Source organism: Arvicanthis niloticus, chromosome 13, assembly GCF_011762505.2.
Source record: "Arvicanthis niloticus isolate mArvNil1 chromosome 13, mArvNil1.pat.X, whole genome shotgun sequence".
Classification (NCBI taxonomy): Eukaryota; Metazoa; Chordata; class Mammalia; order Rodentia; family Muridae; genus Arvicanthis; species Arvicanthis niloticus.
Genome location: NC_047670.1, coordinates 63,769,432 through 63,796,766, shown reverse-complemented (window position 1 = coordinate 63,796,766; position 27,335 = coordinate 63,769,432). Strand labels below are relative to the sequence as shown.

The window sequence follows — 27,335 nt, the reverse complement described above, 5'->3', positions numbered from 1 at the left end:
GGAATCCAGAGAGGCACCTGCTAGGACCCAAGGGCCAAGAAGTCTAGCGAGGGTATAAGCCGGCCAGGGTGTTTCAACGCCTCCTCTCATCTCAGGTCGAGACTGAGCTACGGGGCAGCTCTCCTCCACAAGCCCCCCCTTTCCAAGCCTTCCGCCCAACCCCGGAGGCCTCCTCGGGTTTCCGCAGGGGCCGGAGGGCAGGCGGGGGTGTCACGTGTTCAGGGCCCGGGGGCCGGTTGGTCAGTGGGCCGGGAGGGACCACTTAGCCGGCCAGAGACAAGGGTCGGGTGGGAGTTGGCGGTTATAGGGAGTTCAGGGTGAGGACCCCGAGAGAAGAACCCGCAAAGGAAATCCCAGAGGCGGGCAGGCGGGTGGCCGGCGGGGAGCACGCCCTGCAACGCACTGACCCAGGGCGCGCGGGCGGAGCCCCTGATCCCCTGGTCGGGTCCTGGGGCACGGTGCTCCGGCCGGGGATGAGCTCCCCGCCACCCGCCCGCAAGGGCTTTTATCGCCAGGAGGTGACCAAAACGGCCTGGGAGGTGCGCGCCGTGTACCAGGACCTGCAGCCCGTTGGCTCTGGTGCCTATGGTGCAGTGTGGTGAGCGTTTGCCGGGCGGGGCGGCAGGCAGGGCAGGAGGCAGCTGGCGAGTACGGGGCGGGTTTGCTAGCCAAGCCGTCCGCCCCGCAGCTCTGCAGTAGACAGTCGCACTGGCAACAAGGTGGCCATCAAGAAGTTGTACCGGCCCTTCCAGTCGGAGCTGTTTGCCAAGCGCGCCTACAGAGAGTTGCGCCTCCTCAAACACATGCGCCACGAGAACGTGAGTCCAAAGCCCGCCCCAGATGCGGATATTGTGCACTGGCCTCCTCTTATCCTGCCCTCCCCTGCAAATCCTGCCCCCCCCCCCCCCCCCGGCTCTGCTTCCAGGGGCCTGGTACCTCCTACCTAGTTAGCTCCCAGCTTGGGGAAGCTACCAGCAGCTTCCAGGAGGAAAGCGGAGGCAGAGCCCAGACCCCTGTCTGGGCGACTCTACAAGTTCAGCCTCCTCTTCAGCTGCTTGGTTTCACCTTCGGTCCACCTCTACCTTCGCAGCCCAGGCAATCGTCAGGGTATGGTCTAGGCCCAAGGGTTTCTCATGTCTCATTCCATACCCTGTTTCCAATCAGACTGGTGGGAGGAGGGTTTTCCTGGAAGGGGCACTTTCTTACCCTACCCTAAGTCCCCCTTTGCCCACCTCCTGAGTCTTCTATTCCGGGCAGACAGGTTCCTAGGCATTCAGAGCAAGGCAGGGCACTCGAGTTGTGCAACCTTGCCTCTATCATCCCAAAGCCTTGGGTCTCTGTGGATAAAGGGTTTTAAGGAGCAGAGCATTACTGGCACCATTGAGGGTGTGTATTTCTTCATAGGAATAGGGAAAGCATCTTGTTTCCAGTCCTAACTGCACATGGCTACTCTTGAGCCTCTCGCATCACCATCGCTGGCCATCAGAACATTCCTTTCAGCCAGGGACTATTATTATCATCATCAACAACATCATCATCATTATTATTAATACATTATTATTAATACATTATTATTATTAATAATAATTATTATTGATATGGTTTTTCCTGAGGCTGTGAGTTCTGTCCCTCCCGCTTCTGTTCTCCACAGTTGCCCTAGTCCTGATGTTTAACCCTCCTGGATCATCAAAGTCAGTAGTCCCAAGGAAAAATGAACTCCCCATGGCTAACAGCAAACTGATCCCCCACTGGTTCATCATCACCACTCTTGGCTGATCTGATGGATGAACACCAGCCCTCCTATGTCTGCCTCTTCACTCCCCAGTAAAGCTGGAAACAGTAAAAACAAAAACAAAACAACAACAACAAACCACCCAGCACTGGCAAACAAGCCTAGCAGTGGTGGCACATGCACTCGGGAGGCAGAGGCAGATGGGTCTCTGTGAGTTCGAGTCCAGCCTCGTCTACAGAGCTAGTTCCAGAACAGCCAGCTTCTACACAGAGCAGAAACCTTGTCTTAGAAAATCCCCAAACCAAAACCAAAGCCAGCCCCAAAGAAAAAAAAAAAAAAAAAAAACCCAACAACAAACAAACAAACAAAACCCCAGAAAACAAAAAAACCCCAAACCAGTAAAAGGCTTTGTTTTCTTGGGTGTAACTACCCCCATCCTTAGAGCCCCCAACTTCCACCTATCTACTTATCCTGTTCTCTTCTTGACCCAAGAGTTGTGGGCCTCTTCATTCACTCTCTATTTCTTTGCCAGTCTGTGGGTCACTCCTGCCTTGTCAAGAGCCTTTACACCAAGCTACTGGCCTGCCCTCACCTGGCCGTGGTTGCTTTCAGGATGCCTCAACAGCTTTTGGGAGGCTGCCATTGTAACCTACCTCCCCATGTGGACCCTGAGGTTTGGACATGCTGTATGCCCCACTCATACCAGAGATGGGGTTTCGACAGGGCCAGCTCTAGCCTCCTCCTCCTCCTCTTTTTCTTCCTCTTCTTCCTCTTCCTCAAGCTCTGGTCCTTTATAATGTGACTACAATAAAAAAGTAAACCACAGAAGTGCAGAAGTCATAATCCTTTGATGGACCTACCTTGAACTCTGGGACACTATTCCTTATCTATTCTTCGGAGTGCACTCAGCTCACAGGTCACACCTATGAGTTATCTGTCCCCAGGCCTTTCCTTTCCATGCTCTTTCCCCTAGCTTCAGTCATGACTAAAGTAGTCACCCATCTGCCCCTTACCTCCCTGTCTGTTCTTGCCTCATTCTGTCATTGAAACTCGGAGGACATATTCAGCATCGTGCCTTTGAACCTTCCCACAGCAGCTCTATGGGTCAAAGCCAGATCTGCCCCTGGGATGGGAGTTTGAAGCCCTCCTTGGGCTTTTTTTGTCCTCTCCTTGAGTCCTTCTTGGCGTGGGCTTCCACCACTTGGACTCCCTCTCTGTTCCTTACTCTGGAGGGGTTTTCACTCCTGCTATCGCCCTCAGGCACCTGACCTCTCTTTGCTCATTTTCTCATCCCTCCTGGTATTTGGATAGATGTGGCCCTCCTCAGGGAGCTCTCCCTTGACCCTGGAGGTCCTGTCCCCTAACCAAGTACTGGGAAGCCAATGTCACATTGTCTATTTGTTGTTCAAGTCCCTCAACCCAAACCTGTGTTTCAATTGGTGCTTCCCTTGGACTAGACAGCCAGGGGATGGTCCCAGGAGTAACCTACCTGGTATTCATTACTCCCAGGGGACCATCCCCACTTTAGTCTTGGGTCTGCTTCATTGGGAAGAAAAAAGGGGGTGGGGAAACAGAAGACTAAGGGGGCTGGATTGCTCAGAGGCCAGGAGCCAACCCGGACCTGAGACTGCCCCTCCCCCCAGAGAATCCCGGCTGTCAGCATCTAAAAATAGCCTGTGTCTGTGGGCAAATGTACCAGAATGGGGACTGAGCCGACAGTGGGGACAGTAGAGGAGACAAGGATAGTTATGAGAGGGTTTTCTGCCTGGAGTACAGTGCCACCCTGGGGGTGTGCTGAGGCCTTGCAGCTTGCATGTGCTCTGTATCCTGTCTGCCACTTGTTCCTCAGGTCATTGGGCTACTGGATGTGTTCACTCCTGATGAGACTCTGGATGACTTCACAGACTTGTAAGTGATAGTGGCTGAGTGGGTGGCAGGAACCTGGGTGGCTTCTAAGTTTCAGCTTAAGGTTCTGGGTCAGGTTGAGGGCTTTCTCCCCATAGCCCTGTGGTTCTCAACCTTCCTAATGCTGTGACCCTTTAATACAGATCCTCATGTGGTGGTGACCCCCCAACCAGAAGATTGTTTGGTTGCTACTTCATAGCTGTACTTTTGCTACTGATAATAATTATAATAGAAATGATATGTAGGATATCTGATATGGGGCCCCCCAAGGGGGGGTCATAGCCCATGTGAGGGATAGGGTGCACACTGCCCACCCACTCCTCTTACCACACTCCTAGATGCTCCTGGGAGCCATGAACTTGTGTGAGTAAAAATACCATTGTTCCTTGTCCATTCCTCCATCCATCTGAACATCCTCTGACCTACATGCCTTTCGGCTCCAACCCCTGCCCCAGATTCCTGGTTGTCCTATGTGTGGCAGGAGGGGCCTAGGCAGCTTCTGGGTACTGGTTTAAGGTTCTAAGTTGGCTTGAGGTCTTCTTCCCATGGCCCAAGTGAGAACTGAGATACATACTGCTCATTCATGTCTCACCATAACCCCATGTACTGTTGGCACCCCTGAATGCTGGCATTCCCTGGCAAAGCCAAACTATATCCTTCTAAGCCTGACATTTGGGCCCTTACAGTGCCTGAGGCATTGGTACAACTGAATGATCCGAGGTGCCAGCATCAGGTGTAGCCTAAGCTGCTCACCTGGCATGCGATGCCCTCCAGTTGTGAATTTTAAAACACCAAGGTGGAGTATAGTGGCACACACACTTGTAATCCCAGCATTTGGGAGATGGAGCTGGGAGGGTCAGGATTCCAAGGCCATTTTGGCCTGCATGAGACCCTGTCTCCAAAAACAAAAGCAAGGGCTGGAGAGATGGCTCAGCTGTTAAGAGCACTGACTGCTCTTCTAGAGCACCTAGGTTTGATTCCCAGCACCTATCTGGTAGCTCACAGCTTCTGCTTTTGGTCTCCATGAGCACTGTACATGCGTGGTCTGCAGATACATGTGAAGGCAGAGCATCCATACCTGTAAAAAATAAAATAAAAACAAGACAAGGCTGAGTGTAGTGGTGCAAACCTTTAATTTCAGCACTTAGACCACAGAGGTAGAGGCAGATAGCTCTCCGTGAGTTTGAGGTCGTTCTGGTCTACACGGTGACTTCCAGGTCAGATGGGACTGCAGAGTGCAACCTTTCCTCAGAAAAACCGACAAAGAGCCCCCAGACCAAAACAAAGTAACCCTGACATGCAGCCTGCTCTCTGCTTGCCATTCTGGGAAGGGGGGATGTGGGCATGGGTTGAGAAGGTGTGATGGCCAAGGACAGGTGTGGCCAGAGGGTGGGTTGGGGCCTAGCATGGCATGGTGGGGGTAGAGACATCATAGAACGGTAGGACCCCCAAAGCTAGTGATGAACGGGTGCTACAGAGCAATGCTTCGGTGGCACTTGCTAGGGTTGGGCCTTGCAAGTTGTGAACTGGACCCAGCAGGGCTAGCCCCATCTCCTGGCTGCATCCCTTGCTTCCTTCCACAGCTACCTGGTGATGCCTTTCATGGGCACTGATCTGGGCAAGCTCATGAAGCATGAGACTCTGAGTGAAGACAGAATCCAGTTTCTTGTGTATCAGATGCTGAAGGGATTGAAGGTAGGCTTTGCCAAGGTGGCCATAGGGAGATGGGCAGAGCTTCCTGTTTGGGCAGGGTGGGGCTCTGTGGCTTGGAGTACCTCAAGTTGATGGCTGTCGAACTCTCTCTTTTCCACAGTATATACATGCTGCTGGTGTCATCCACAGAGTGAGTCTGGGAAGCTGGGACTGGGAAATTGCTCATCCGCTCCTCCCCAACTATATAGACAGAAGTGCGCAACCCCAGTGCCTATTGCTTAACTGTAAAGGGCAAGAAAGGGATGTGGTGGGCATGCATGTAGTCCCGGGCTTTCCCTGGGGACTCAGCCCCTCTGCCCTTCCCCAGAGGGGCCAGGCCAGTTTTGATGGCCCTAGTAAAGTGCTGCCTGGCCCCTGCTCTGGCAGGTGGGTCATAGTGGCCACCTCTCTTCTCTCAGGACTTGAAGCCTGGCAACCTTGCGGTGAATGAGGACTGTGAGCTGAAGGTATCCCTGGGAGGGGAAGATGGCCAAGGCAGGGTATGGGGGCCCCTTCCACCCCTTCCACCACCACCCTCAACTGGCCTGCTTGACTTTTGGCCTAAGCAAAAAGGGAAAGAACTCAGACATTTGGGCAGAGGCTGAGCAGCTATTAGGCAAAGGGTGGGTGAATATCCCTAGTCACTCAGGGCTCCTAAAGATGATTAGGGGATGGTGAAATGGAGGGAAACCCTCAGCATTTGCTCCTGAGGTGGGTAGGGCCAGCTGCACTGACCATAGGGAACGTCCTGAGGGCTCAAGACCAAAGGGTGACAAAAATGTCCAGTATGGAAACCTCAAGCCCAGCTCTCTTAGGGTCTTCTGGACCACATTTGGTCTATCTTCAGCGTCTAAGTTCCACCTCCCTGATACTTCTTTAGATCCTAGACTTTGGCCTTGCCAGGCAGGCAGACAGTGAGATGACAGGATATGTGGTGACCCGGTGGTATCGGGCACCAGAGGTCATCTTGAATTGGATGCGCTACACGCAGACAGGTAAGAGGCTATCCAGAGACTCCAGTGCATGCCACCCACATTTACATGTTCATTTTATTTTTAAATTATTTTTGTAGCATCGGGGATGGAACCCAGTGTCTTATTCATGCTAGACAAGTGCCCTGTCATTGAGCTAGATCTCAGCTTGCCTTCCTTCCTTCCTTCCTTCCTTCCTTCCTTCCTGCCTTCCTGCCTTCCTGCCTTCCTGCCTTCCTGCCTTCCTGCCTTCCTGCCTTCCTGCCTTCCTTCCTTTCTGCATTACTATAATTTTTGAGAGTGTGTGTGTGTGTGTGTGTGTGTGTGTGTAGTGTGTAGTGTGTTTATAAAATTTTTGGTTTGGTTTGGTTGTTTTGAAGACAAGGTCTTACTATGTAGCTTTGGCTAGTTCCAGAACTCACTATGTAGACCAGGTTGGCCTCAAACTCACAGAGATCCACTTGCCTCTGCTTAATTAATTAATTAATTAATTTAGAGATCCTTCATAGCCCTGGCTGGCCGGGAACTTACTGGGTAGACCAGACTGGCCTTGAATCCACAGAGATCTACATGTTTCTGTCTGTTAAAGGCTGTATTACCATGTCTAGCCCCTTCTTAATTTTTATAAGAACTTACTTTATTGTTTTATATGTATAAGTACTTATCTGCATATGTCTATATATCACCTGTGTACTTGGTGCCTGCAGAGGCCAGAAGGCGGCATTGGGTTCTCTAGAACTGGAGTCATAGATGGTTGTGAGCTGTCATGTAGGTGCTGGAAACCAAACCAAGGACTTCTGGAATAGCATCCCGTGCTTTTAACTGATTAGCCACCTCTAGCTCCCTTCATCTTTCTCTAGGGAGCCATTTGTAGGCACTACAACTGGGAGGTTAGTGAGCTGGGGCGGGACTCTGCCACCCTTCTTAATGACAGCCTCTGCTCTATGCCTGTGTGTATGCCTCCTCGTCATGTATACTTGTCTCTCATGTGTGGTGTCTTGTGTGTCCCCCTTCTCTTGGCCTTTATGATTATGAATGCCACTCTTTCATGTGGGGCACCGATGGGACTTCTCAGTGGACATTTGGTCCGTTGGCTGCATCATGGCAGAGATGATTACTGGAAAGATCCTGTTCAAAGGCAATGACCGTATCCTTCTATGTAGAGCATCCTTTGACTTCGGACAAGGTGTGGGTGTTGGGTGGGCCACCCTATGCCCCTTTACTGTATTCCTGACCTTGGTACAGACCTGGACCAGCTGAAGGAGATCATGAAGGTCACAGGGACGCCCCCTCCTGAGTTTGTGCAGAAGCTACAGAGTGCTGAGGTCAGTGGGGAGTGGGTGGTGGGCTGGACTTGGGCTTGGGGGCTGGCCTATCACCCTTCTTCCCTCACAGGCTAAGAACTACATGGAAGGCCTCCCTGAGTTGGAAAAGAAGGATTTTGCCTCTGTCCTGACCAACGCAAGCCCTCAGGGTAGGGCTGAATGGGGTGAAGGTCTCAGGCTACTGGGTGAGTTTGTCCTCTTCTGTGGCTTGGCCTGATTTGCTCTTCCCACAGCTGTGAGTCTCCTGGAAAAGATGTTGGTGCTGGATGCAGAACAGCGGGTGACAGCAGCTGAGGCATTAGCCCATCCATACTTTGAGTCCCTTCGGGACACTGAGGAGGAGTCCAAGGTCCAGAAATATGATGACTCCTTTGATGATGTAGACCGAACCCTTGAGGAATGGAAGCGTGAGTATGGGTTCCACATAAAGTCTGTGCCCTGTGTGGATGGATGAGCCTCTGCCACCCCACCCCCCACCGGGTTGCAGGTCAGATAAGAGCTTGGGAGGTCAAAGGGCATTGTGGGGCAGTTGACTTCTGGCTAGGGCAGAACGTAGTGGTTAAAGACTGTCCTTTGCAGGAGATCCGACAAAGGCTGGCTGGCGATGGATCTGGAGAACTGCGGAGCATCTGTGTGCATTGTGCCCTTGGCTCACTAATTCCTTGGCCTTTCTTTCCCCAACCCCTATATTGCCCAGCATCCTCTTGTCTAGACCACACTGGAGCCCTCTCTACCACCACCTGTCCTTATAACTTTTTTCTCACACCTTTAAAATTTATCCTTATCTCTCCTTACTCCTTTTCAGGTCCTCTCCTGAAACAACTGTATCTTCCTTATGTTCTGCCCATGGAAGACGGTCTATTCCCATGCAGGCCCAAGAGCCCAGCTTTTCCCTCTCGTCTCCAGCCCCACATCCCTCCATAGCTATGTGCTGAACCTCCAGGTTCTGGGCAGAGTGTCCTCTCTTTGAGAGCTGGCCTCAGAGAAGCCTTCTCAGTTTGCCTACTGTTCCCTGAGCTGGAACTAGCCTCTGGTGTCGGCTCCAGACTGGCAGGTCTAACCTGGGAAGCAGGGAGGTCTGAGGGCATGTCCACTGGGACATGCTATCCCTTGTCCTGTCTGCCTCAGACCCCAAGCCCTTTTCTTGCACCCTGGTGTGGGAAAGACTGGATGGGTTGAGGTTCTTGAATCATGTCCTGAAAGTCCTGGCAGGTGTTCTTCCCTTCTGTGTTGAGTTTGGTTCTGTGTGATGAAACCCTTCTGTTGCTAAACAAAATGACTCCCCTAACCACGGGCCACAAGATCCGTTCTGTGGTCTCCATCTACACACTGTGGCTGGGCACTTTTGCTTTCACCATAGACCACAGAGGATACACAACTGAGCCCTCGAGTAGGCAGGCTTATACACTTCTTTCTTCTCGCTTCCTTTTTTTTGAACACAAACCTCTCTCTCTCTTAACACAAACTTTTTTTTTTTTAAACATAAGCTTTTATCACTTGTTTTCCTGGGGAAATCTAGTTTCACATCAGTCATCAGTGTTTTTAAGTGGATTGGCCCATTTAGGATTAGATGCAAGGCCCACGGGGTGCTGGCTCCTCCCCTTAGTTGAAAGCTGTCTAACTATTGCTTCTCTTCACCTCCTGCAGGTGTTACTTACAAGGAAGTGCTCAGCTTCAAGCCGCCCAGGCAGCTAGGAGCCAGAGTTACAAAGGAGACGGCTCTGTGAAGACCTGTGGGTGGGTTGGGGGGTATCCTAAGGATGCTGGCTGGGAGCTTCACAGGCACCTTGGCTTCCCTTCTCTGGAAGAGGAATCCTGGCTAGCACTCTGACAGTGCCTGGAGCTTTTATCCCAAGTCATCCACCTGGAAAGGCTGTGTAGACCCTCCATCTCCAAACCTCTTCTTCAGTTTTTGAGTGCCCCCAGATGACCCTGGCAGAACATCTAAGCTTTCTGTCCAAGACCCGTACCCAACATGGGACTAGCCTTTGAATTCTGGAGTTGTGTATGAGATCAGTGTTCGTGAAAAAGCCCCAGAGTGGGCAGGAGACAAGTGCTAGACCCAAGCTCTGCTTGCTCTGGACAATGCCAAGGCCAACTTCTGAGATGGAAGGAGATCAAGGTTTTGGGGACACTGACTCAGGGACATCATCTCTTCTGGGATCGGGTGGATTCTCTTACACCCTTAGCCTGGAATGTAAATCAGCCATTTGGTGTGCCTAAGTGGCTGGGGACAAATAAACACTTTTGTAGATCTCCCATTCTGTGTGGCTCCATGCCTGAGCAATCATCAGTTCTCCAAGCTGCTGTTCTGTGCACAAAAAGAAGGTAACCTGAGCTCTCTGTCCTCCAGCTAATAGGGGTGCCAGTCCTCTGACTTCCCAGGCCAAAGTGTTGCCACCTAGTTCTCCCAATGGTCTTCAAGCCACATTAGGGCTTGGCTCCCTCTCTTCTCAATGACTGTACTCTTAAGGCTTAGAGTCTGAGCAGGGAGTCTGGAGCTTGATGCAAGGGTAGATAATGGGGAAGATGATGTTAGGACCTAGAGAGAGGGATGCTCCCTTCTTTCTGAGTTCACAACATTTGTCTTCCAATGGTCCAGTCTCCTAGTGAGGAAGGTCTTAGAGGCTGAGACCCAGAGAGGTGGGTTCTACTCTCTGACCAGCAACTTAGCTCTCTACCAGCATTGCCCTGGCAGCCTCCCTGAACCCATACTGTCATCTGCAAGCCATTAGACATGAGCTGCCTGGTCAGAGGCCACACTTGGAATGGTTAGATGGTCCACGTTCTTCCCCATGTCCCAAGGACAGGTGCGATGGGCAGGACATAAGGGTGAGGCCTTTCATTCTCCTCACTTGATAAGTTCTAGGCAAATACACTTTGCCCAGTCTAATTTGGTCAGAGGAGCTTCCATGACCATGGCTCCTCTGCCTGAGTCTCCTTGTGATAACCATGGTCCAAGACTTCAAATATTTCACCCAATTATGGAGGTGTGGCTCAGTGCATGCCCTACCCCACAATACACATAATCCAGGGTGGTCAATCATGAGTGTCCTGAGTTTCTCTGCTTGATACCTTTGGTTTTAGAAGATGGAAAAACCTTGGGCTTCTCCAAAACCCATGCCTGGATGCCCAACTCCTGAGTGTGCAACTACTAACCATTCTATGGCTCTTTGGTTTCTCTTGTACATGATAGTTGTGTTTCTGTCACAGACGTCAGTGGTAGTAGCCTTGCCCCTTCCCCTCATCTTCCTGGAGTTGTGTCTGGTTCCCTCCCCACGTCTTGGGGCATCTGTAATTCCAACACTCACTCGGAACTGGAGACAAGCCTGGACTATGGAACAACATACATATATGTACAACCTTAGTTCATATTTGAGCTCATGTCTCCTTTGTTCTTTCTTCCTAAGCTGACCCCCCCTCCCCCACATTCCTCATCCTTCCTAGCCTCACACTGGGCTGTAGTTTTCCTGGCTGGCCTGGAGTCTTATATAACCCTTCCATTCCAGTGTGGTCTCTTTCTCACTTGTAGCCTTTCTGTCAGTCCCTTCTGGAAATTCAGTGCCTTGATCCAGTCCAGGCTAACCCCTGCATGTGCCACATGCACACCCCGCTCACTTCCCTCCTCTCCATCCTTCACCTGGGGGAGCAGGCAAATTGGTTGTGGTTGACAGTTGGCATTTCTGACTCTGTGGCCCAAGTCATCAGGTTAGGCTAGGAGGACGCTGGGGGCAAGAAGGGAACATAGCTGCGGCTGTAGCGATGGCCTGAGGACCAGCAGCCCGGTCTTCCCACCCATTTCAAGGAGGCGGTACTGGTCGCAGGTTCCGTGGTACTGGTCGCAGGTTCCGTGCTACACTGCAACTGAAGCCCGAGAGGAGGGAGGGAGGGAGGGAGGGAGGGAGGGAGGGAGGGAGAGAGAGAGAGAGAGAGAGAGAGAGAGAGAGAGAGAGAGAGAGAGAGAGAGAGAGAGAGAGAGAGAGAGAGAGAGAGAGAGAGAGAGAGAGAGAGAGAGAGTGAGTGAGTTCTGGTCTACTCCACCCTAATCTCGCCTGGGGGCGGGACGGAGTCTGTAAAAGAGGAAGCCGGAAGTTAGGCGTTTGGAGTCACGCTGTAGACCTGGTTTAGCTCAGTTTCCAGCGGTTCGCTTCTATTGGCCGAGCTTGAGCCAGGACCTGGGCCTGGAGTGATTCCCTCTTGCCCAGGACCAGTGTCCACTACCCGGCTCTGTCCCAAGCGATCACTATTCACGTGCATACTGTTAGGTGAGACTGGGCAGTGCAATCACCTGCCGGCAGAGGGCGTGTTGCGTCAGAGCGGATCAAAATTGACCACGGTGTATCCATGGGCACAGCACTTGTGTACCACGAGGACATGACAGCCACACGACTGCTCTGGGATGAGTAAGTGTGTCTTGACAGAAGTAGGGGGCCGGGAGGGAACCCTGAACACTGAGATCCTTGTCTGCTCCAGCCCCGAGTGCGAAATCGAGTGCCCAGAGCGCCTGACAGCTGCCCTGGATGGCCTGCGGCAATGTGGCCTAGAAGAAAGGTGCCTGTGTTTGACAGCTTGTGAGGCATCAGAGGAAGAGTTGGGCCTGGTGCACAGGTCAGACTATGACAGGTCTAGGGACCTGAAGCTGTTATAGCCCGGCTAGCATTCCCTAGGGTTCACCGTGGTGTGGGCTCAAAGGGAGTACAGGGTGGGCACTCCCACCAGGAATCTCTATTCCTTTCCTTCCTGTCCTGCTGGTGGCCTGCCTGCTGATCTGCAGTCCGGAATATATAGCCCTGGTGCAGAAGACCCAGACCCTGGACAAAGAGGAGCTCCACGCACTGTCTAAGCAGTATGATGCTGTCTACTTCCACCCGGTGCGAGCCAGCACACCCACCCATTCACCCAGATTCATGTCCATATGTCTGCCTAGGTGTATTCACACCCAAGTCTGCCCATCTTCCAGTGTCTCTTGTTCATGCTTTACGACCATACCCTGCCATGTCTTGCTTGCCACTGTCCCAGCCCTGTCTACTCAGCAGTGGGAAACCTGCAACCTGGGACAAGCAGGTCAGGCAGCAGGCTGAGTTGCACTCTGGCCCACAGGACACTTTTCATTGTGCCCGGCTGGCAGCTGGGGCTGCACTGAAGCTGGTCGATGCTGTGCTAACGGGAGCTGTGCACAATGGGGTTGCCCTGGTTAGGTGAGAACTGCCCTCCTCCCCTGTCTGTCTGTCTGTGACCCTGTGAGGGGACAGAATGACTCTGACTTGTCCTGTGTCTCTTTTTTACACTCCAGGCCACCAGGGCATCATAGTCAGAGGGCAGCTGCCAATGGATTCTGTGTGTTCAACAATGTGGCTATAGCAGCCAAACATGCCAAGCAGAAATATGGGCTGCAGAGGTGTGTCCAAACCTGAGCTGCAAGTGTGGGGACCCAAACTTAATAGGAAGAGGTGGGGTTGGTGGTCGAAAGAGCTCACCTAGCTCTCCACTCCCGGCTGAGCTCTGAGCCTAAAGGTGGAAAGGCAGATACTTTCAGTAATCTCCAGCGTTGTCTGAATTTAGGATTCTCATTGTTGACTGGGATGTCCACCATGGCCAGGGCATCCAATATATCTTCAACGATGACCCCAGGTGAGTTGGGGTGTGGACACAGCTCTTCTCTGCCACTTACTGCTTTGGGGATAAAATTCAAGGGGTGAGACTGGGGGTCTTAAGAGTCAGGGTTCTTTGAGAAGTTGTGTAGTTGCTAAGGGGCCTCACTTCTGACCTGGTCATTTGTCGACAGCGTCCTTTATTTCTCCTGGCACCGTTATGAGCATGGACGCTTCTGGCCATTCCTCCCAGAGTCTGATGCAGATGCAGTTGGCCAAGGGCAGGGCCAAGGTTTTACTGTCAATTTGCCCTGGAACCAGGTACCAAGTTCCCCTCCCCCTTCCATCCAGCCTACTTCTCCTGCTCCCTAGCTCCAGGGGGTTGTGAATGTCTCCTGGGGCATTCTGCAAGAGTCTCCCCGGAGTTTGGATCCCGGGGGTGAAGACCCTGAAGTCCTCATTTGTAGGGCTGGTCCTCTGATGCCTACCTTGCTTTTGCTGCAGATTGGGATGGGAAATGCTGACTATTTGGCTGCCTTCCTGCATGTGCTGCTCCCGTTGGCCTTCGAGGTGACTGTGTGGTGGGTGCCCCTCAGGACAGGAGACCCTTAGGCTTACCCAGAGTCCCACTGTGAAGGCAGGAGAGTTGAAAGCCATTCCATCAGTGTATGAATGGACCCTTGGTAGTAGGGAAGGTGCTTCAGAGAGTCTGGCATGTGAGTGGGCAGCACGGGCTCCCCTTCACTTGGCCTATTGCTCTTTTTGGCTCCTTTCCATTGGATCCTGACTGTAGTTTGACCCTGAGCTGGTGCTGGTGTCAGCAGGATTTGACTCTGCTATCGGGGACCCTGAGGTGAGAATGAGGTCTGGCTGGGGAGTAATCTAAGGTCCTGGGTCCAGGTCCTTATCATACTTACTGTGTTTCAGGGGCAGATGCAGGCCACACCTGAGTGCTTTGCCCATCTCACACAGCTGCTGCAGGTGCTGGCTGGTGGCCGGATTTGTGCTGTGTTGGAGGTAACTGCTCAAAGACCAGGGGAGGGAAGGGCACCAGATGTGAGCATCAGTCAAGGTTAGGTGTTCTACCTGGTACAGCTACTCACACTAGTGACATCCCTCCTCTGACCCATTTCAACGCTCTTCCTAGGGTGGATACCACTTGGAGTCCCTATCACAGTCAGTGTGCATGATGGTGCAGACACTGCTTGGTGACCCCACACCTCCCCTTCTGGGGCTCATGGTGCCATGTCAGAGGTTTGAAAACTGGAGAGCTGGTGGGGGGGCTGAGAGGGGAGTCAGGCTTACAACTCTACTTCTCCCCACAGTGCCCTGGAGTCCATCCAGAGTGTCCGGACAGCCCAGACCCCTCACTGGATAAGCTTACGACAAAGTCAGTATGGCCTGGATGTGGGTTGGTGGCTCCGCCCTGGGCTTCTTTGCAGTGACTGTGACTCTGAATCGTTTAGATGTGGCCCCAGTTCTGAGTTCCAGCACCCACTCTCCTGAAGGGAGGTCTCTGCCTCTGCTTGGTGAGAGTCGCACGTGTGCAATAGCAGAGGATTCACTGAGCCCCCTCCTGGACAGACCGTGCCTCCGTCCTAACCCCCCAGTCTGCACAGCTGTTGCCTTGACTGTGCCAGGTGCTGCTCTGGCCTTACCTCCTGGAGTGCTCCATCAAGAAGGGTCAGTCTTGAGGGAGGAGACCAAAGCCTGGGCCAGGTGAGGAGAGCGGATCTGGAGATGGGGATGTCCATGTCTTACACCTTGTGTCCTTGCATTAACACAATGATATTTGATTTCCATGTGTCCCTCTGGCCTGCCCATCATAGGCTTCACAAGTCCCGGTTCCAGGATGAGGATTTTGCTGCGCTTGGGAAGAGTCTGTGTCTCTTAGATGGAATCCTGGATGGGCAGGTAGGGTTGCCGGGGGTGCTGCTGAAGATAGTGTGGTGGCATGTATAGAGAGGATTGACACGTTACCTTGGGCAGGGTTCAGGAAACACTCTTTGGCAAAGAGAAAGTGGACACTTTAAAGTGTAGTTTTAAGCATCCTGTTTTTAGAATCGGGCGATTTGACCTCGTAGTGTAGGGAAAGGTGGTCAGTAGCAGCCATTTGGAAAAGATCAAAACAAAGTGTAAATGGGTTTAACCTCAGGTCTGGGAGTCAGCATTGACTCCTGAAAGTGCTCCAAGGAGGGTGCGTGTGTCAGCCTCTAACTCCCCTGCCTGTTGTTCATTCTATAGGTAAGAAATGCCATAGCAACCACAACTGCCCTTGCCACAGTGGCAACTTTGGATGTGCTTATTCAGCGATGCCTAGCCTACAAAGGTCAGAGGTAAATTTTGCTTGGTTGAGTCCCCAAGGACCTGGGAGTGACTGCTAATAGCATAGGGAGGGTCCTTGAATGGATTCTGTACAATATGAGCCCTGCCTATCCTGGGTCAACTTCTTAGGGTGCTCTGTGTGGCCCTGGGACAACTGGATCGACCCCTGGACCTTGCAGACGATGGGTATGCTTCTTTAGCTTACACATCTCAGTTGTGCATGAACAGGTATCGGGCATGTGACTGGGGATTCAGGGTTACCGTTGGGTGAGGACACTGCTTTCCATAGGTGCAGTTTGAGAGTGGTGCCATAGCAGGTTGATAGTCACTTACACCCCCAACCTCCGCTGGGTCCCCAGTTCTCCTCTGTCCTTTGTTGTTAAGCCCTGGGAAGGGTGAGCAGCGTCTCATGTATATGTGTACATGTCCATGGTGCTTTCTCCTGAGAAGGAGAATTCTGTGGCTCAACATCCGGGGCAAGGAGGCAGCCACCTGGTCCATGTTCCACTTCTCCGCTCCACTGCCACAGGTAAGTGGCTGTGTTGTGGTTGGACTGGTTCTCACTTTCCCCCTTCCCCAGCCCCCTGTCTTTCTGGGAGTTCCTGTTCGCAACCCAGGGTCCAAGATTGGGGAGTGGGTGACAGGAGCCAGCAGCAGTGTCCTCTAGATGAGAGTCTAAGGCTCTGCTGTTGTTGTCCCTACAGACAACTGGAGGGTTTCTGAGCTTCATCTTGGGTCTGCTACTACCCTTGGCCTATGGCTTCCAGCCTGATGTGGTGTTGATGGCACTGGGGCCTGCCCATGGCCTGCAGAATGCCCAAGCTGCTCTCTTGGCCACAATGCTTCGGAGCCCAGTAGGGAGCCGAATTCTAGCTGTAGTGGAAGAGGTAAACTGGGTAGACTGGATAAGTTGTATGGGTGGAAGGTGGATAGAAACAATTCTCTCATTGCCTCCCAACTCCCCCTATTTCTGAGCCAGGAATCCATACTCCAGCTTGCAAGGACCCTGGCACAGGCATTGCTTGGAGAAACACCTCCCAGTCTGGGCCCTTTCTCGATGGCCTCTCCAGAGGAGATCCAGGCGCTTATGTTTCTAAAAGCTCAGCTGGAGCCTCGGTGGAAGTTGCTGCAGGTGGCTGGTGAGGCACATAGGGGCGAGGCCCTACTTTAGAACTACGTGGAGTCAGCGTCACCGACGAGTCAACTGTGCCTTTCCAGCTCCTCCACCATAACCGTGATCACCAGTCGCTTGAAATCAATCGGTCAAGGTGGGCAGATTCCTACTTGAGGAAGAGCGCACTCGGGCCCCAGCGAACCGTGGCCGGAGACCTACGTCCCGTCGGCGGCCCAGGATTCCTACCTCCAGAACAATAAACATCGGCTAAACAGAACACACCTCTGTCTCCCTTACTGAGTTCATTTTCAGCAAATTATCTGAGAGGTTAGGCTCTAGTTCTAAAAGCTGAGGCCTCGGCTCCGCCCATCCAGGGCGGTTCTGATGACGCACTTCCGGTGCGCCTCTTGGCGTTGTTTTCCGGCGCGTGGATGTGACGCAAGGGCGGCGGGAGTCCCAGTTCTGGAGTCCCGGGTTTGCAGGCTGGTCATGGGACGTACGCATTCAGTCGGTAAACTTGTCACGGTTCGGGAGACCGGAGGATGAGCGCTGGGTGGCGGCTGAGGGCTGGGAGGACACGGCGTGTGGCCTCTTGCACCGCGAAACCTGAGACGCGGATGCCCAGTTCCCGAGTGTGAAGCGAAGAGCGGTCGAGTTTCTGGCCCTGGCTCACTTGCGGTCACTCTAACCTTTGAGAACATGAAGTGACTTCTAGGTGCAAAGTTTACCAGTCGGGGGTCCAGGGCTGAAAAGAGAGTGAACATGGCCAGCATCACCCAGCTGTTCGATGACCTCTGCGAGGCTCTTTTACCTGCTGCCCAGGCTCGCCCGGGCCAGCGCAGCGTGAACAGGAAGAGGGCAAAGCTGAGCCTTAAGAGGGTAGCCTACAATGCTCTTTTCTCAAATCTTTTTCAAGAGGACACCCATCAGAGGCAGCCTGACTCGTCGAAGCTCCCAGTGAAAAACAAGATCCTCATGCTGTCCTTCGATTTGAGGGTGGGGGGCTTAGGGCCAGAGGCTGACCGTTTGGAGGAGCTTGTGGAGAAACTTGAAGCAGCCCCTGACTGTCCTTTTGTGGAGGTGAGATCAGTGTTGGACCTCTTAGTTCAGCTGGCAGGAAGTGGCCCCCCTCAAGTGCTGCGCAGAAAACGGGATTACTTTCTTAACAACAAGCACGCAGGCCGAAACGTACCCTACAGTGGCTACGATTGCTATGACTTGAGTGAGTTTGAAATGGACGTTCGGTCACTTATCTCTGCGGAGGAGAATTTGTGTCTTAACACGGTCCAGGAATCGCTTCAGGTGATGGAGGCTGCCCCAGGTACTGGCCTGCCCACCGTTGGCCTCTTCTCAACTGGTGACTCTTGTGGTGACAGGTTTGAGAGAGACACGAGGGTCTCACTCTTTGGTGCACTTGTGCATAGCCGCACATATGACATGGATGTGCGACTAGACCTGCCCCCTGTGCCAGACAGCGCCGACTTCTCTGGACTGGCCATCAAGGTATTTCTTTCCTCTTCAGTATCCCTAGAGGTTTGGAAAATTCTTTTACCTGGTAATGCTGGCAGGCTTCTGTCCAAGCATCAGGTAATCAGATAGTCATGAGGTAGAGATGTTGGGGAGGACTTGCTGGCATCCTCTTGCCAGCATAGGGATGTGCTAGCTGCTCACCCGCAGGCAAAAACCAACATGCAACGTTGCCATCTTTTCCCTCAAGAGCTTGTTGGTAAGTCATTTCTCTAGTGCTGTTAGTTAAAAGAAAAAATCAGATTAATTAAGATGAAGTGAAGTTCGTTCTTCAGTTGTAGAAGCCACATTCCCTATATGCCTGGTATGCATGCTTTTCGGTGTACTTCCTCACCTGCAACGTGGGCTTCCCCACTCCACCCCCACGTCACTGAGTGAACTGCCATTGTCTCTTGTATTTTATTACTTTGTAAATTTTGTTAAGAGGACAAACTATTACTACTCAGTCTTCTTTTTATTTTTATTTTGTTTTTGATTTCTCGAGACAGGGGTTCTCTGTATAACAGCCCTGGCTGTCCTGGACATGCTTTGTAGACCAGGTTGGCCTCGAACTTACAGAGATCTTCCAGCCTCTGCTTCCTGAGTGCTGGGATTAAAATATCATGTCTGGCCTTCAGTTATTAGTACTATTTTTTTTTTAAGGAAATGTTTATTTACAAGTTTAAAGGATGGTTCAGCAAAATCTTGGTGTACATAAATTTCTCCAGGTTTAGTATATTTTTCTTTTTCTCCTGAGTGCTGAGTGATGGTTTGTGGGTGAACAGGGACAGGATTTCAGTGTAGCTCATGCTGCCCTCAAACACATGGAGATGCTCCTGCCTCAGCTCCAGGGTGCTGGGGTTTCTATCCAACTTTTTATGCTGTTTTCCCTAAACTGAGGCCATACTGTATGTGAAATAAAAAATTAATACCTTGTGTTTTGCAGTAGATCACTCTGTGCAGCCCAGTCTGGTTCCAGACTCAATTCTACTTCAGCCTCAGTGCTGGGATGACAGGAGTGCACCACCACACCTGCCCAAATTTGATAGCAGATTATTTTAATTCTTTATGTGATGTATTGCGGAGGGGTGCATTGTGCAATACATAGGAACTTGAGGTAAAACAGACTACTTTGCTAGGTCTGTCCCTCTAGGGAATAAAGATGTGGATAAAGTTCCAGAGTGTTCTATCACACTTAATACATACAGACAGAAAGAGATGGACAGTCAATCACTTTTCTCTGTGATCTCCAGGTCCCACAGATTGTGGATCAGTGGGAAGATGAAGGTTTCCAATCAGCTTCCAATTTAACTCCTGATTCCCAGTCTGAACCAAGCATGACCCCGGATTTGGACCTGTGGGAAGCCGTGCTCACATATGAAGCCAGCAAGCGGAGGTGCTGGGAGCGGATTGGATGGTATGTGACCTTTTCTTTGCCTTTAAATGCTCTGTGCCTTTGCCCTGTATCAACAGCTTACTTGGAAACCCCAGGCAGTTGTTTGTAGAAATATCAGTGTTGAGATTAAGAGGCTGACGTTTCAGGTAATCTAGTGTACAATCTTGTCTGACTTCTGTGCAGTGAGAGAAGCAGAGGGGAAAGGAACACATCCAGCCTTCACCTCAGTGGAGTTAACTCTGCGTGTTACCTCTGAAGTTCATACTTACTCAGTCTTTCTTTCCACCAGGCCTGTTAGACAGGTGCCCTAGAGCAGCTAGTAGGCTGTGTGGTTAGTGCCTGGAAAGTGCTCTAAGAAACTTATTTATGAGTGGGTGTAGTGCTTTCTTCTGGTAGAAGCATCAGCCATAACAGCCTTTCCTTTCGTGGCTGACATTGGCTAAGCCTGGAGCCACATACTCTACAATATCTGGGTTCAGGGGGGTGGGAGGGGGTTTCTGTCTCAGTTCCTCTCATGGTCTGAGTTTGTAGCCTTTGGAAACACCCAGAATAAGAATTGAGGACATGTATTTTACAGACATTTGTTCACACCCTTTACTATTCAGTCTGAGAAAACAGGTGAGAAGCACTGATGTAGGAAGTCCGGGCTAGAGGAGTCATGTGTCATCTGATACAGCCTCTGATGCCCTACAGGGTCTCTGAGAGCAGCACATGGTCAGGGGGAGTGATAAAACCTTTTTGTGTGTAGGGCACTGCCCCTATGTGAGGAACTTTCCTAGGTGTAGTCATAGGAGCCATTTGGTTCCCTCATGGGATGGCCAGATCCTTGCTTTGTAGCTTAAATGGTGTTGATAGTTGTCTTGCCTTTCAGAACCCTCTCTGTCCTGTAACTTCACAGTAGGGTTTTGGTTCTGTCTTGTTTGTATAAAGCTAATGTTCCTCCTCTCTACCAATCCCTTACGTGTTAGGAAATTGACCTTACAGTCTATTGCTTTCATTTATAACTATTTATAGTGTTATTCATATGTAGCTTTTCTGGGTCATTGTTTGGGAGGCTTAGTTACTTAGCAGCTCATTTGTCTTCCATTGTGAACACACTTCATCCTTTTGGTGTTCTCCAAAGGACTCCTGAAGGGTTTCCTGCAAGGAGGACTGTATTCCAAAAGTGCAGTTTGAAACGGTCTTGTGTTGGCTCAGGCTAGCCTCAAAATTCTGATCTCAAGGATTCTTCCTACGTCAGCCTCTCAAGTAGCTGGTATTATATAGATGCATCACTGTCTCTGGCATCTGAGGAATTCTAAGGGAGGGTGTTACGATGAAGAGCAGTAACGCTAACTAGGAGAAAAAACAAAATTTGATCATTCACATGCTCTGGGGTTACATGGTTGACTGAGAGATTAGTCATAGAGATCAAGAAATGGGGCTGAAAAGATGTCTCAGTGGCTAAGAGAACTGGATGCTCTTCCAGAGGACCCAGTTTCCAGCACCCACATGGCACCTCACAGTCCTCTGTAATCCCACTTCTAGAGGATCAGATGCCTTAATCTGCTCTACAGGATCCTCCATACACGGGTGGTACACACACACACACACACACACACACACACACACGAATAAGTAAATTTAAAAAAAGACTAGGCAGTTGTGATGCATACCTTTAATTCCAGCAAGCAGGAGGCAGAGGCAGGTGAATCTGTGAGCTTGAAACCAGCTTGGTCTTTATAGAGTGAGTTCTAGTAGGGCCAGAGCTACACAGAGAAACCCTGTCTTCAAACAAACAAACCTAGCAACAACAAAACAAAACAAGAAAAAAAAAAGGAAATCAAGAAATGGGGCTGGAGAGATGGCTTGGTGGTTAATTCCCAACACCCATCTGACAGCTAGCTGTAACAAATGTCAGAAGGGGATCTGATGCCCTCTTCTGCCTCTGAGGGTATGAGGAATGCATGTGGCACAGTCAAGCATCCATGTATATAAAGTAAAAAGAAATCTTAAAAAGAAATCAAGAAACTTGTGGTGGTAGGAAATAATGTAATAATGCCTTTGTTGGGTCCAAAGCATTGTTTAAACAGGTTTTCCATGGGCAGTTTGTTGTGTAGGACAAAGTCTCACTTTGTAGCCCAGGGTGTCCTTAAACTCACTTTAGCCCAGGCTTCATGATGGCTACTGGTTGGGTTACTCCTTGAGGAAACAGTTCCCCCACAGCAAGGGAGTGCAGTGCGGGCATAGCATGCAGAGATGCACTGTGGAGGATAGGAAGTGTGCAGTGTTGGGGTCCACACTAGCCCCATGTTGGGGCGGCCAAAATAAATGTTGCAGCCCAGGCAAAATGTTGAGGCCCGGGCCAACCCATGTTTGGGCGGCCACTGTATCCCGGCCCAAGCTGCTGCTCCGGTCTGCGGGTCGGGGTTCAGCAAGAGCGAGGGTGAGGGCAGACTCAAAGAATGGAGACCAGACAGGGTGTGATTCAATCCCGTTTATTCTTCAGTCTCTCTTCCTCTAAGTGTCTCCTGTCTGATTCTCCCTCTATAGTCTGATGTCTGGTTCTGTCTTCTATAGTCTGTCTTCTGATCTGTTCTGTCTCTGCCTTTTATATGTCTTACTTCTAAGCCACGCCTCTAAGTTACACCTTTAATCATGCCCTTAGGTCTTGTCTCTAACTCTGATCTCTATGCTTCTAAGTCATACTCTTAAGTCACACACCTTTAATCTCACACCCCTTTAATCTCACGCACCTTTAATCTCAAAGTATCTAAACCAAGATTATCGGAGTTCTCAGCTGTTGTAGGCTATTGTAATCCAAGTCTCATGTCAGGGTATATGGCTCAAGATGGCTGCAAAGCTGATAGCTGCTTTCTGCTAAAAGTCGGGCCCCCAACAATGCAGAGTGCTGGAGATTGTGTAGTGAGGGTGGAAAAGGCAGAATGTGGGGCTCAAAAGATGGCTCAGTGGTTACAAGCACATACTGCTCTTGCAGAACACCCACCTTTAGTCCTGGCACCCACATGGGGCACCTCACAGCTGCCTGTAACCCTAGCTCTAGATGAAGTGGATCTGATGCCTCTGGCCAATTTATGTGATATGCTTGCACATACGTGAAAAATTTTTGAACGACAAACAAAACCTCTATGCAGAAGTGTACTGTGGAGGACACACAGTGTTCTAGAAGACTGTGCAGTGTGCATAGTGCTGGCGGCACACAGTGTTGTTGCAGTGTGCTGAGGGGTATGCAGAGCCCAGCTAGCTTGTGCTTGTTTCTCTGCACTCTTTCTTTCCTCTGTCTCTGTCTCTGTCTCTGTCTCTGTCTCTGTCTCTGTCTCTGTCTCTGTCTCTCTCTCTCTCTCTCTCTCTCTCTCTCTCTCTCTCTCTCTCTCTCTGGAACTTTTTATGTAACCTAAGCTAGCTGTGAACCCAGATCTTTCTGCCTTAGTCTTTTGATTAGCACCACCAGGCCTGAGTATGTATTAGTGCCCTTGATTTTTTAAAAAAAAAATATTTTTAATTAACTATGTATTGTGCTGGGGAGATGGCTCAGCAGTTAAGAGCACTGACTGCTCTTCCAGAGGTCCTGAGTTCAATTCCCAGCAACCACATGGTGCCTCATAACCATCTGTAATGGGATCTGATGCCCTCTTCTGATGTGTCTGAAGAGAGGCACAGTGTATTCACATAGATAAAATAAATAAAATTTTAAAATTATGTATTTGTTTTATGTGTACTGGTGTTTTGCCTGCATGTATGTCTGTGAGAGTGTTGGGTCCCCTGAAGTTGGAGTTACAGACAGATGGGAGCTACCATATGGGTGCTGGGAATTGAACCCAGCTGCTCTGGAAAACCAGTGAGCACTCTTAACTGCTGAGTCACCCTTCCAGCTCCATTTTTTTTTTTTTTTTTTTTAAATTTTAAGTAGCATATAATTTTTTGTTTTGAGGCAGGGTCTCTCTGTGTAGCCCTGGATGTCCTGTAACTCACTCTGTAGACCAGGCTGGCCTTGCCTGGCTATCTGTAACTTTAATTCTAGGGGATCTGATACCCTCTTCTGGCCACTGTGGGCACTGCATGCATGTGGTACATAGACATACATGTAGGCAAAACACTCAAAATAAATAAAACAATGGTGATGGAGAGTTGGCTTAGCAAGTAAGACTACTTGTTCTTGCAGTGGACCCAGGTTCAATTCCTAGCATCCACATGGTGGTTCACAACCACTAATAATTCCAGTTCCAGGGCATCTAACACCCTTCTCTGGCCTCAGCAGGTACCAGTTATGCATGTGGTACACAGATATACATGCAAAGCAACTGCACATATTCCCACACACACACAATAAAATAAAACACACATATAGTACACACATAAGCAACACACGGAAGAGTACACTCTGTGTGAGCCTGTCCTTGTCAGTCATGACTGGGTGCTGCTTTGGGGACCTCAGCATTTTCCTGAGAAACTCAATTACAGGCTGGGGAAAGCACACCTGGTATTAGATACATGCTGTCCTATCTGTTCACCCCTTTCTCTTCTGTCTTCTTCACAGCCCCCCTGGTCACCGAGAGGAGCCCTACCTCACTGAGGCAGGAAGGGATGCCTTTGACAGGTTCTGCAGGCTCCGTCATGGAGAACTACAGGCCCTCAGTGGGGGCCTTCTACAGGCCCCGAAGCCTGTGCTGGTGGAGGAAAGTGAGCTGGTGAAAGATTCACTGAACGTTCTGCTGGGTGTTGTTTCTGCTACATTTTCCCTTTGTCAGGTGAGAAGTGCTCAGGGCTGTCTAGAGATCAGTCTTCTTTGGATAGCCTCCCGCAGGCAGGCTCAGCTTGAGATGCGGTGCTGTGAGTGACTAAAGATAGCCGCAGGCTAGACTGGGGAGGTCAATTGGTGTTAGAATTCTTGCTAAGAATGTGAGAGGCCCTGGGTTCAGTTCCCAGTATTATAAAACAAAACAGGAATTCCGTTTAGATTTTAAGAGTGTTGACTTAATGATGTCCTTAAATTACTGAATAAAAGATACTTATCAGGATCAGTGAAATAACAGAAAGTATTCCTTCATTCCCACTTGCACCCTGGGATGAAAGAGTCCAGTTGTACTACATCATTTATTGGAAAAGTTATCCTAGTTGAGGATGATGGCTCATACCTGAAACCCCAGTATTTGGGAGGCAGAGACAGGGGGATAGCAACTGTGATATCAGCCAAGGCTATATCGTGAGACATTGTCTCAAGAAGAAAAAAAAGAAAAGAAACTTGAGACTCCCCTGATGTCTTCTTGTATGTGCTTGTTGGTTTACTGAGGGAAAGTTTACCTAGGCTGGTTTGGAAGTCCTGATCCTCTGCCTCTACCTTCTGAATACAAGGCTTTCCTCTCCTTTGTTCAGTGAGCATGCCATCCCTATTGAGAATTTTAAGTGGATATGGTGGCACACAATTTAATCCCACCACCTTGGTTGGGTGTGGGGACAGGAAGATCAGGGTTCACTTTTGGCTATGTAGTTTTGACCAGCTTGGGCTGCATAAAACTCTCTCAAACCAAAAACAGGCCTGGCGAGATGGCATAGTTGGTAAAGTGACAAGAACCTGAGTTTAATCCTCAATCAATGAGAAACCACATAAAAATGCCTTGATTCCAACACTCCAGAGGCAGAAGCAGTCACATCTCTGAGAGTTCAAGGTCAGCCTGGCTTGTATAGGGAGTTCCAGGCCATACACAGTTATACAGTGAGACTCAACAAAACAAACAAACAAAACACTAGTGACAGTCATGTGGAGAGGAGAGGCAAGATGGCTCAGCAGTTAAAGTCAGTTTCCCAGCCTAGCATGTTGGTATACATCTTTTAATTTCAGCGTTCAGGAAGCAGAGGCAGATGTCTGTGAGTTCACAGCCAGCCTGGTCTACATAAGAGAGTTCTAGGATAGCCAGAGCTTCATACACATATGCTACATATATACACATAAGAAAGAAACACCTAAAGCTAAAAAATAATTTAGAAAAAAAATGAAAGTGCTGAGACTGTGTGTCTGTTGTACTCCATTGAGCTGTCCCGAGGCTCCAGTGGTCACCACTGGCTCCTGCCCACACATACTGGGCTAGACAGGTCACTGGGGCCAGGCTTTTGTTCTTTGTTTGTTTTGTTTTTTGAGACAGGGTAGCCCTGGTATCCTGGAACTCTGTCTGTAAACCAGGCTGGCTAGCTAGAACTCCCGGAGGTCTGCCTGCCTTTGCCTGTTAAGTACTGAGATTAAAGGCGTGTGCACTACCACCTGCCTGAGTCTAGGAGTTTTCAATGTTTTAAGTTTCTTTGATTTTTGTTTTAAAGATTTTTTTATTTTTATGTGTATGAGTTTGCTGTCTGCTTATGTGTGTATATGAGTACGTGGTTCCTGTGGCAGTCAGGAGAAGGTAGTGGATTCCCCTGGAACTGGAGTTAACAGGTGGTTGTGAGCTGTCATGTGAGTGCTGAAAACCTAACCCAGGTCTGTAAGACTAGGAAGTGCTTATAACTACTGAGCTATCTTTCCAGCCCATACCCCTTGCCCCATTATTTTTCCTAAACTGTCAAAACACATATTACATAGAATTTACTAGTGTACCCTATTACGAGGTTATGACCACAGACTCACTGTTCAACTTCTAGGTAGATTTCTATATTTTAGAGTCAGCTATGTAACTGTGTGTGTGTCTAAGAAATGTTGCATTTGATCTGGAATTTCTAATTTGTTGACATACAATTATTTCCGTGTATTGTGAGTGTTACTGGGCATGGAACCCAGGGCCTGCCACATGTTAGTCGGGTGCTCTGCTACTGAGCTACATGCCAGCCCAGACTTTTTCTTTTTTAATTACATTTTTTTTACTTGAGGAGCAGAGACATGTGTCACAGTGTGCATGTAGAGGCCAGAGGACAGCTTTTGGGAGTTGGATCTTTCCATCCTGGGGATCAGCCTCAAGTAGGTTATCAGGCTTGGCAAAAGCACCTTAACCTGCTGTCTTAGGGTTTCTATTGCTATGATAAAACACCAAGACCAAAAAGCATTTTGGGGAGGAAAGGGTTTTTATTTGGCTTACACTTCCAGGTAACACAGTCTATCACTAAGGGAGGTCAGGACATCTGGAGGCAGAAACTGAAGCAGAAGCCATAGAGGAATGCTGCTATTAGCTTGCTGTCCTGGCCTGCACACCCTGCTTTCTTAGGTCACCTAGGACCACCTGCCCAGGGGTGCTGCTGCCAACAGTGAGCTGGGCCCTCCCACATCAATCATCAATCAAGAAAATGTACTACAGGTTTGCCCACAGACCAGTCTGATGGAATATTTTCTCAGTTGAGATTCCTTCTTCTAAAATGACTTTAGCCTGTGTCAAGTTGACATAAAAATTGGCCAGTGCTCCCGCTGAGCCATCTCACTGCTCCATATTTTTTCTTACACCAATTTGTTTTTTGAGACAGGGTTTCTCAGTGTAACAGCCCTTGATGTCCTGGAACTCTCCAGAGAGATATGTCCACTTCTGCCTTAAGTGTTGAGATTAAAGGAGTGTGTCATGCCCAGCAATAGTTGTTCTTTCTGAGAGGAGTCTCAGTGTAGGACAGGCTGGACAGTGTAGACCTCTGGCATTACAGAGGTGTGCAGGACACCCACTTTATAATTGATTGTTCGTTTTTTGTTTTGCTAGTTTGGGAAGTTTGTGAGCTGTCATGTGGGTGCTGGGAATTGAACTTGAGTCCTTTGGAAGAGCATCAATGCTTTTTAACTGCTAGCCATCTCTCCAGCCTTCTTTTTGTAATTT

General features: G+C 50.0%; 3 protein-coding genes across 10 annotated transcripts in view; all 3 read left to right on the top strand.

Annotated features, from left to right (window-relative positions):
• Window positions 1-198: 198 nt before the first annotated feature.
• Window positions 199-9,886, top strand: Mapk12 (mitogen-activated protein kinase 12). Of its 3 annotated transcripts, XM_076911863.1 has the most exons (13): window positions 239-317; window positions 501-598; window positions 689-818; window positions 3,582-3,640; window positions 5,221-5,332; window positions 5,451-5,480; window positions 5,749-5,796; window positions 6,210-6,324; window positions 7,376-7,447; window positions 7,546-7,625; window positions 7,696-7,774; window positions 7,859-8,032; window positions 8,205-9,266. In XM_076911863.1, exons 3-13 carry the CDS (start codon window positions 804-806, stop codon window positions 8,375-8,377), a joined length of 957 nt encoding a protein of 318 aa, XP_076767978.1. In that variant the 5' UTR covers window positions 239-317; window positions 501-598; window positions 689-803; the 3' UTR covers window positions 8,378-9,266. The 3 variants fall into 3 exon arrangements, with proteins under 3 accessions (XP_076767977.1, XP_034372248.1, XP_076767978.1); XM_076911862.1 differs by having other exon boundaries at window positions 199-598; XM_034516357.2 differs by lacking the exon at window positions 8,205-9,266 and adding an exon at window positions 9,273-9,886 and having other exon boundaries at window positions 219-598.
• Window positions 9,887-11,688: 1,802 nt separating this feature from the next.
• Window positions 11,689-16,932, top strand: Hdac10 (histone deacetylase 10). Of its 5 annotated transcripts, none has more exons than XM_034517330.2 (20): window positions 11,690-12,028; window positions 12,099-12,233; window positions 12,400-12,496; window positions 12,726-12,823; window positions 12,919-13,023; window positions 13,188-13,256; window positions 13,411-13,537; window positions 13,721-13,786; window positions 14,010-14,069; window positions 14,144-14,233; window positions 14,364-14,470; window positions 14,542-14,606; window positions 14,683-14,935; window positions 15,046-15,130; window positions 15,461-15,552; window positions 15,671-15,727; window positions 15,992-16,070; window positions 16,246-16,428; window positions 16,521-16,673; window positions 16,760-16,932. In XM_034517330.2, exons 1-20 carry the CDS (start codon window positions 11,970-11,972, stop codon window positions 16,913-16,915), a joined length of 2,136 nt encoding a protein of 711 aa, XP_034373221.1. In that variant the 5' UTR covers window positions 11,690-11,969; the 3' UTR covers window positions 16,916-16,932. The 5 variants fall into 5 exon arrangements, with proteins under 5 accessions (XP_034373222.1, XP_034373221.1, XP_034373220.1 ...); XM_034517329.3 differs by having other exon boundaries at window positions 15,926-16,070; XM_034517332.2 differs by having other exon boundaries at window positions 15,926-16,070; window positions 16,521-16,680.
• Window positions 16,933-17,085: 153 nt separating this feature from the next.
• Tubgcp6 (tubulin gamma complex component 6) overlaps window positions 17,086-27,335 on the top strand; it is a 23,598-nt gene continuing 13,348 nt past the window's right edge. For both annotated transcript variants that reach the window (XR_013103417.1, XM_034517325.2), the window contains exons 1-3: window positions 17,086-18,158; window positions 19,415-19,578; window positions 24,095-24,305. Coding sequence is in view for 1 of the 2 variants with exons in the window: in XM_034517325.2 (XP_034373216.1) it covers window positions 17,418-18,158; window positions 19,415-19,578; window positions 24,095-24,305 (1,116 nt within the window). In the remaining variant the exon portion in view is untranslated. The remainder of the gene's footprint in view (window positions 18,159-19,414; window positions 19,579-24,094; window positions 24,306-27,335) is intronic.

What these genes read in the sequence shown, in the direction of transcription:
- Mapk12 (XM_076911862.1), top strand. Translation starts at nt 474, where the DNA reads ATGAGCTCCCCGCCACCCGCCCGCAAGGGCTTTTATCGCCAGGAGGTG. An exon ending in GGTGCCTATGGTGCAGTGTG is followed by an intron (nt 599 to 688) that starts GTGAGCGTTTGC and finishes TCCGCCCCGCAG; the next exon opens with CTCTGCAGTAGACAGTCGCA. An exon ending in GATGCGCTACACGCAGACAG is followed by an intron (nt 6,325 to 7,375) that starts GTAAGAGGCTAT and finishes GGGACTTCTCAG; the next exon opens with TGGACATTTGGTCCGTTGGC.
- Hdac10 (XM_034517329.3), top strand. Translation starts at nt 11,970, where the DNA reads ATGGGCACAGCACTTGTGTACCACGAGGACATGACAGCCACACGACTG. An exon ending in CTGGATAAGCTTACGACAAA is followed by an intron (nt 14,607 to 14,682) that starts GTCAGTATGGCC and finishes TGAATCGTTTAG; the next exon opens with ATGTGGCCCCAGTTCTGAGT. An exon ending in CTAGCCTACAAAGGTCAGAG is followed by an intron (nt 15,553 to 15,670) that starts GTAAATTTTGCT and finishes TCAACTTCTTAG; the next exon opens with GGTGCTCTGTGTGGCCCTGG.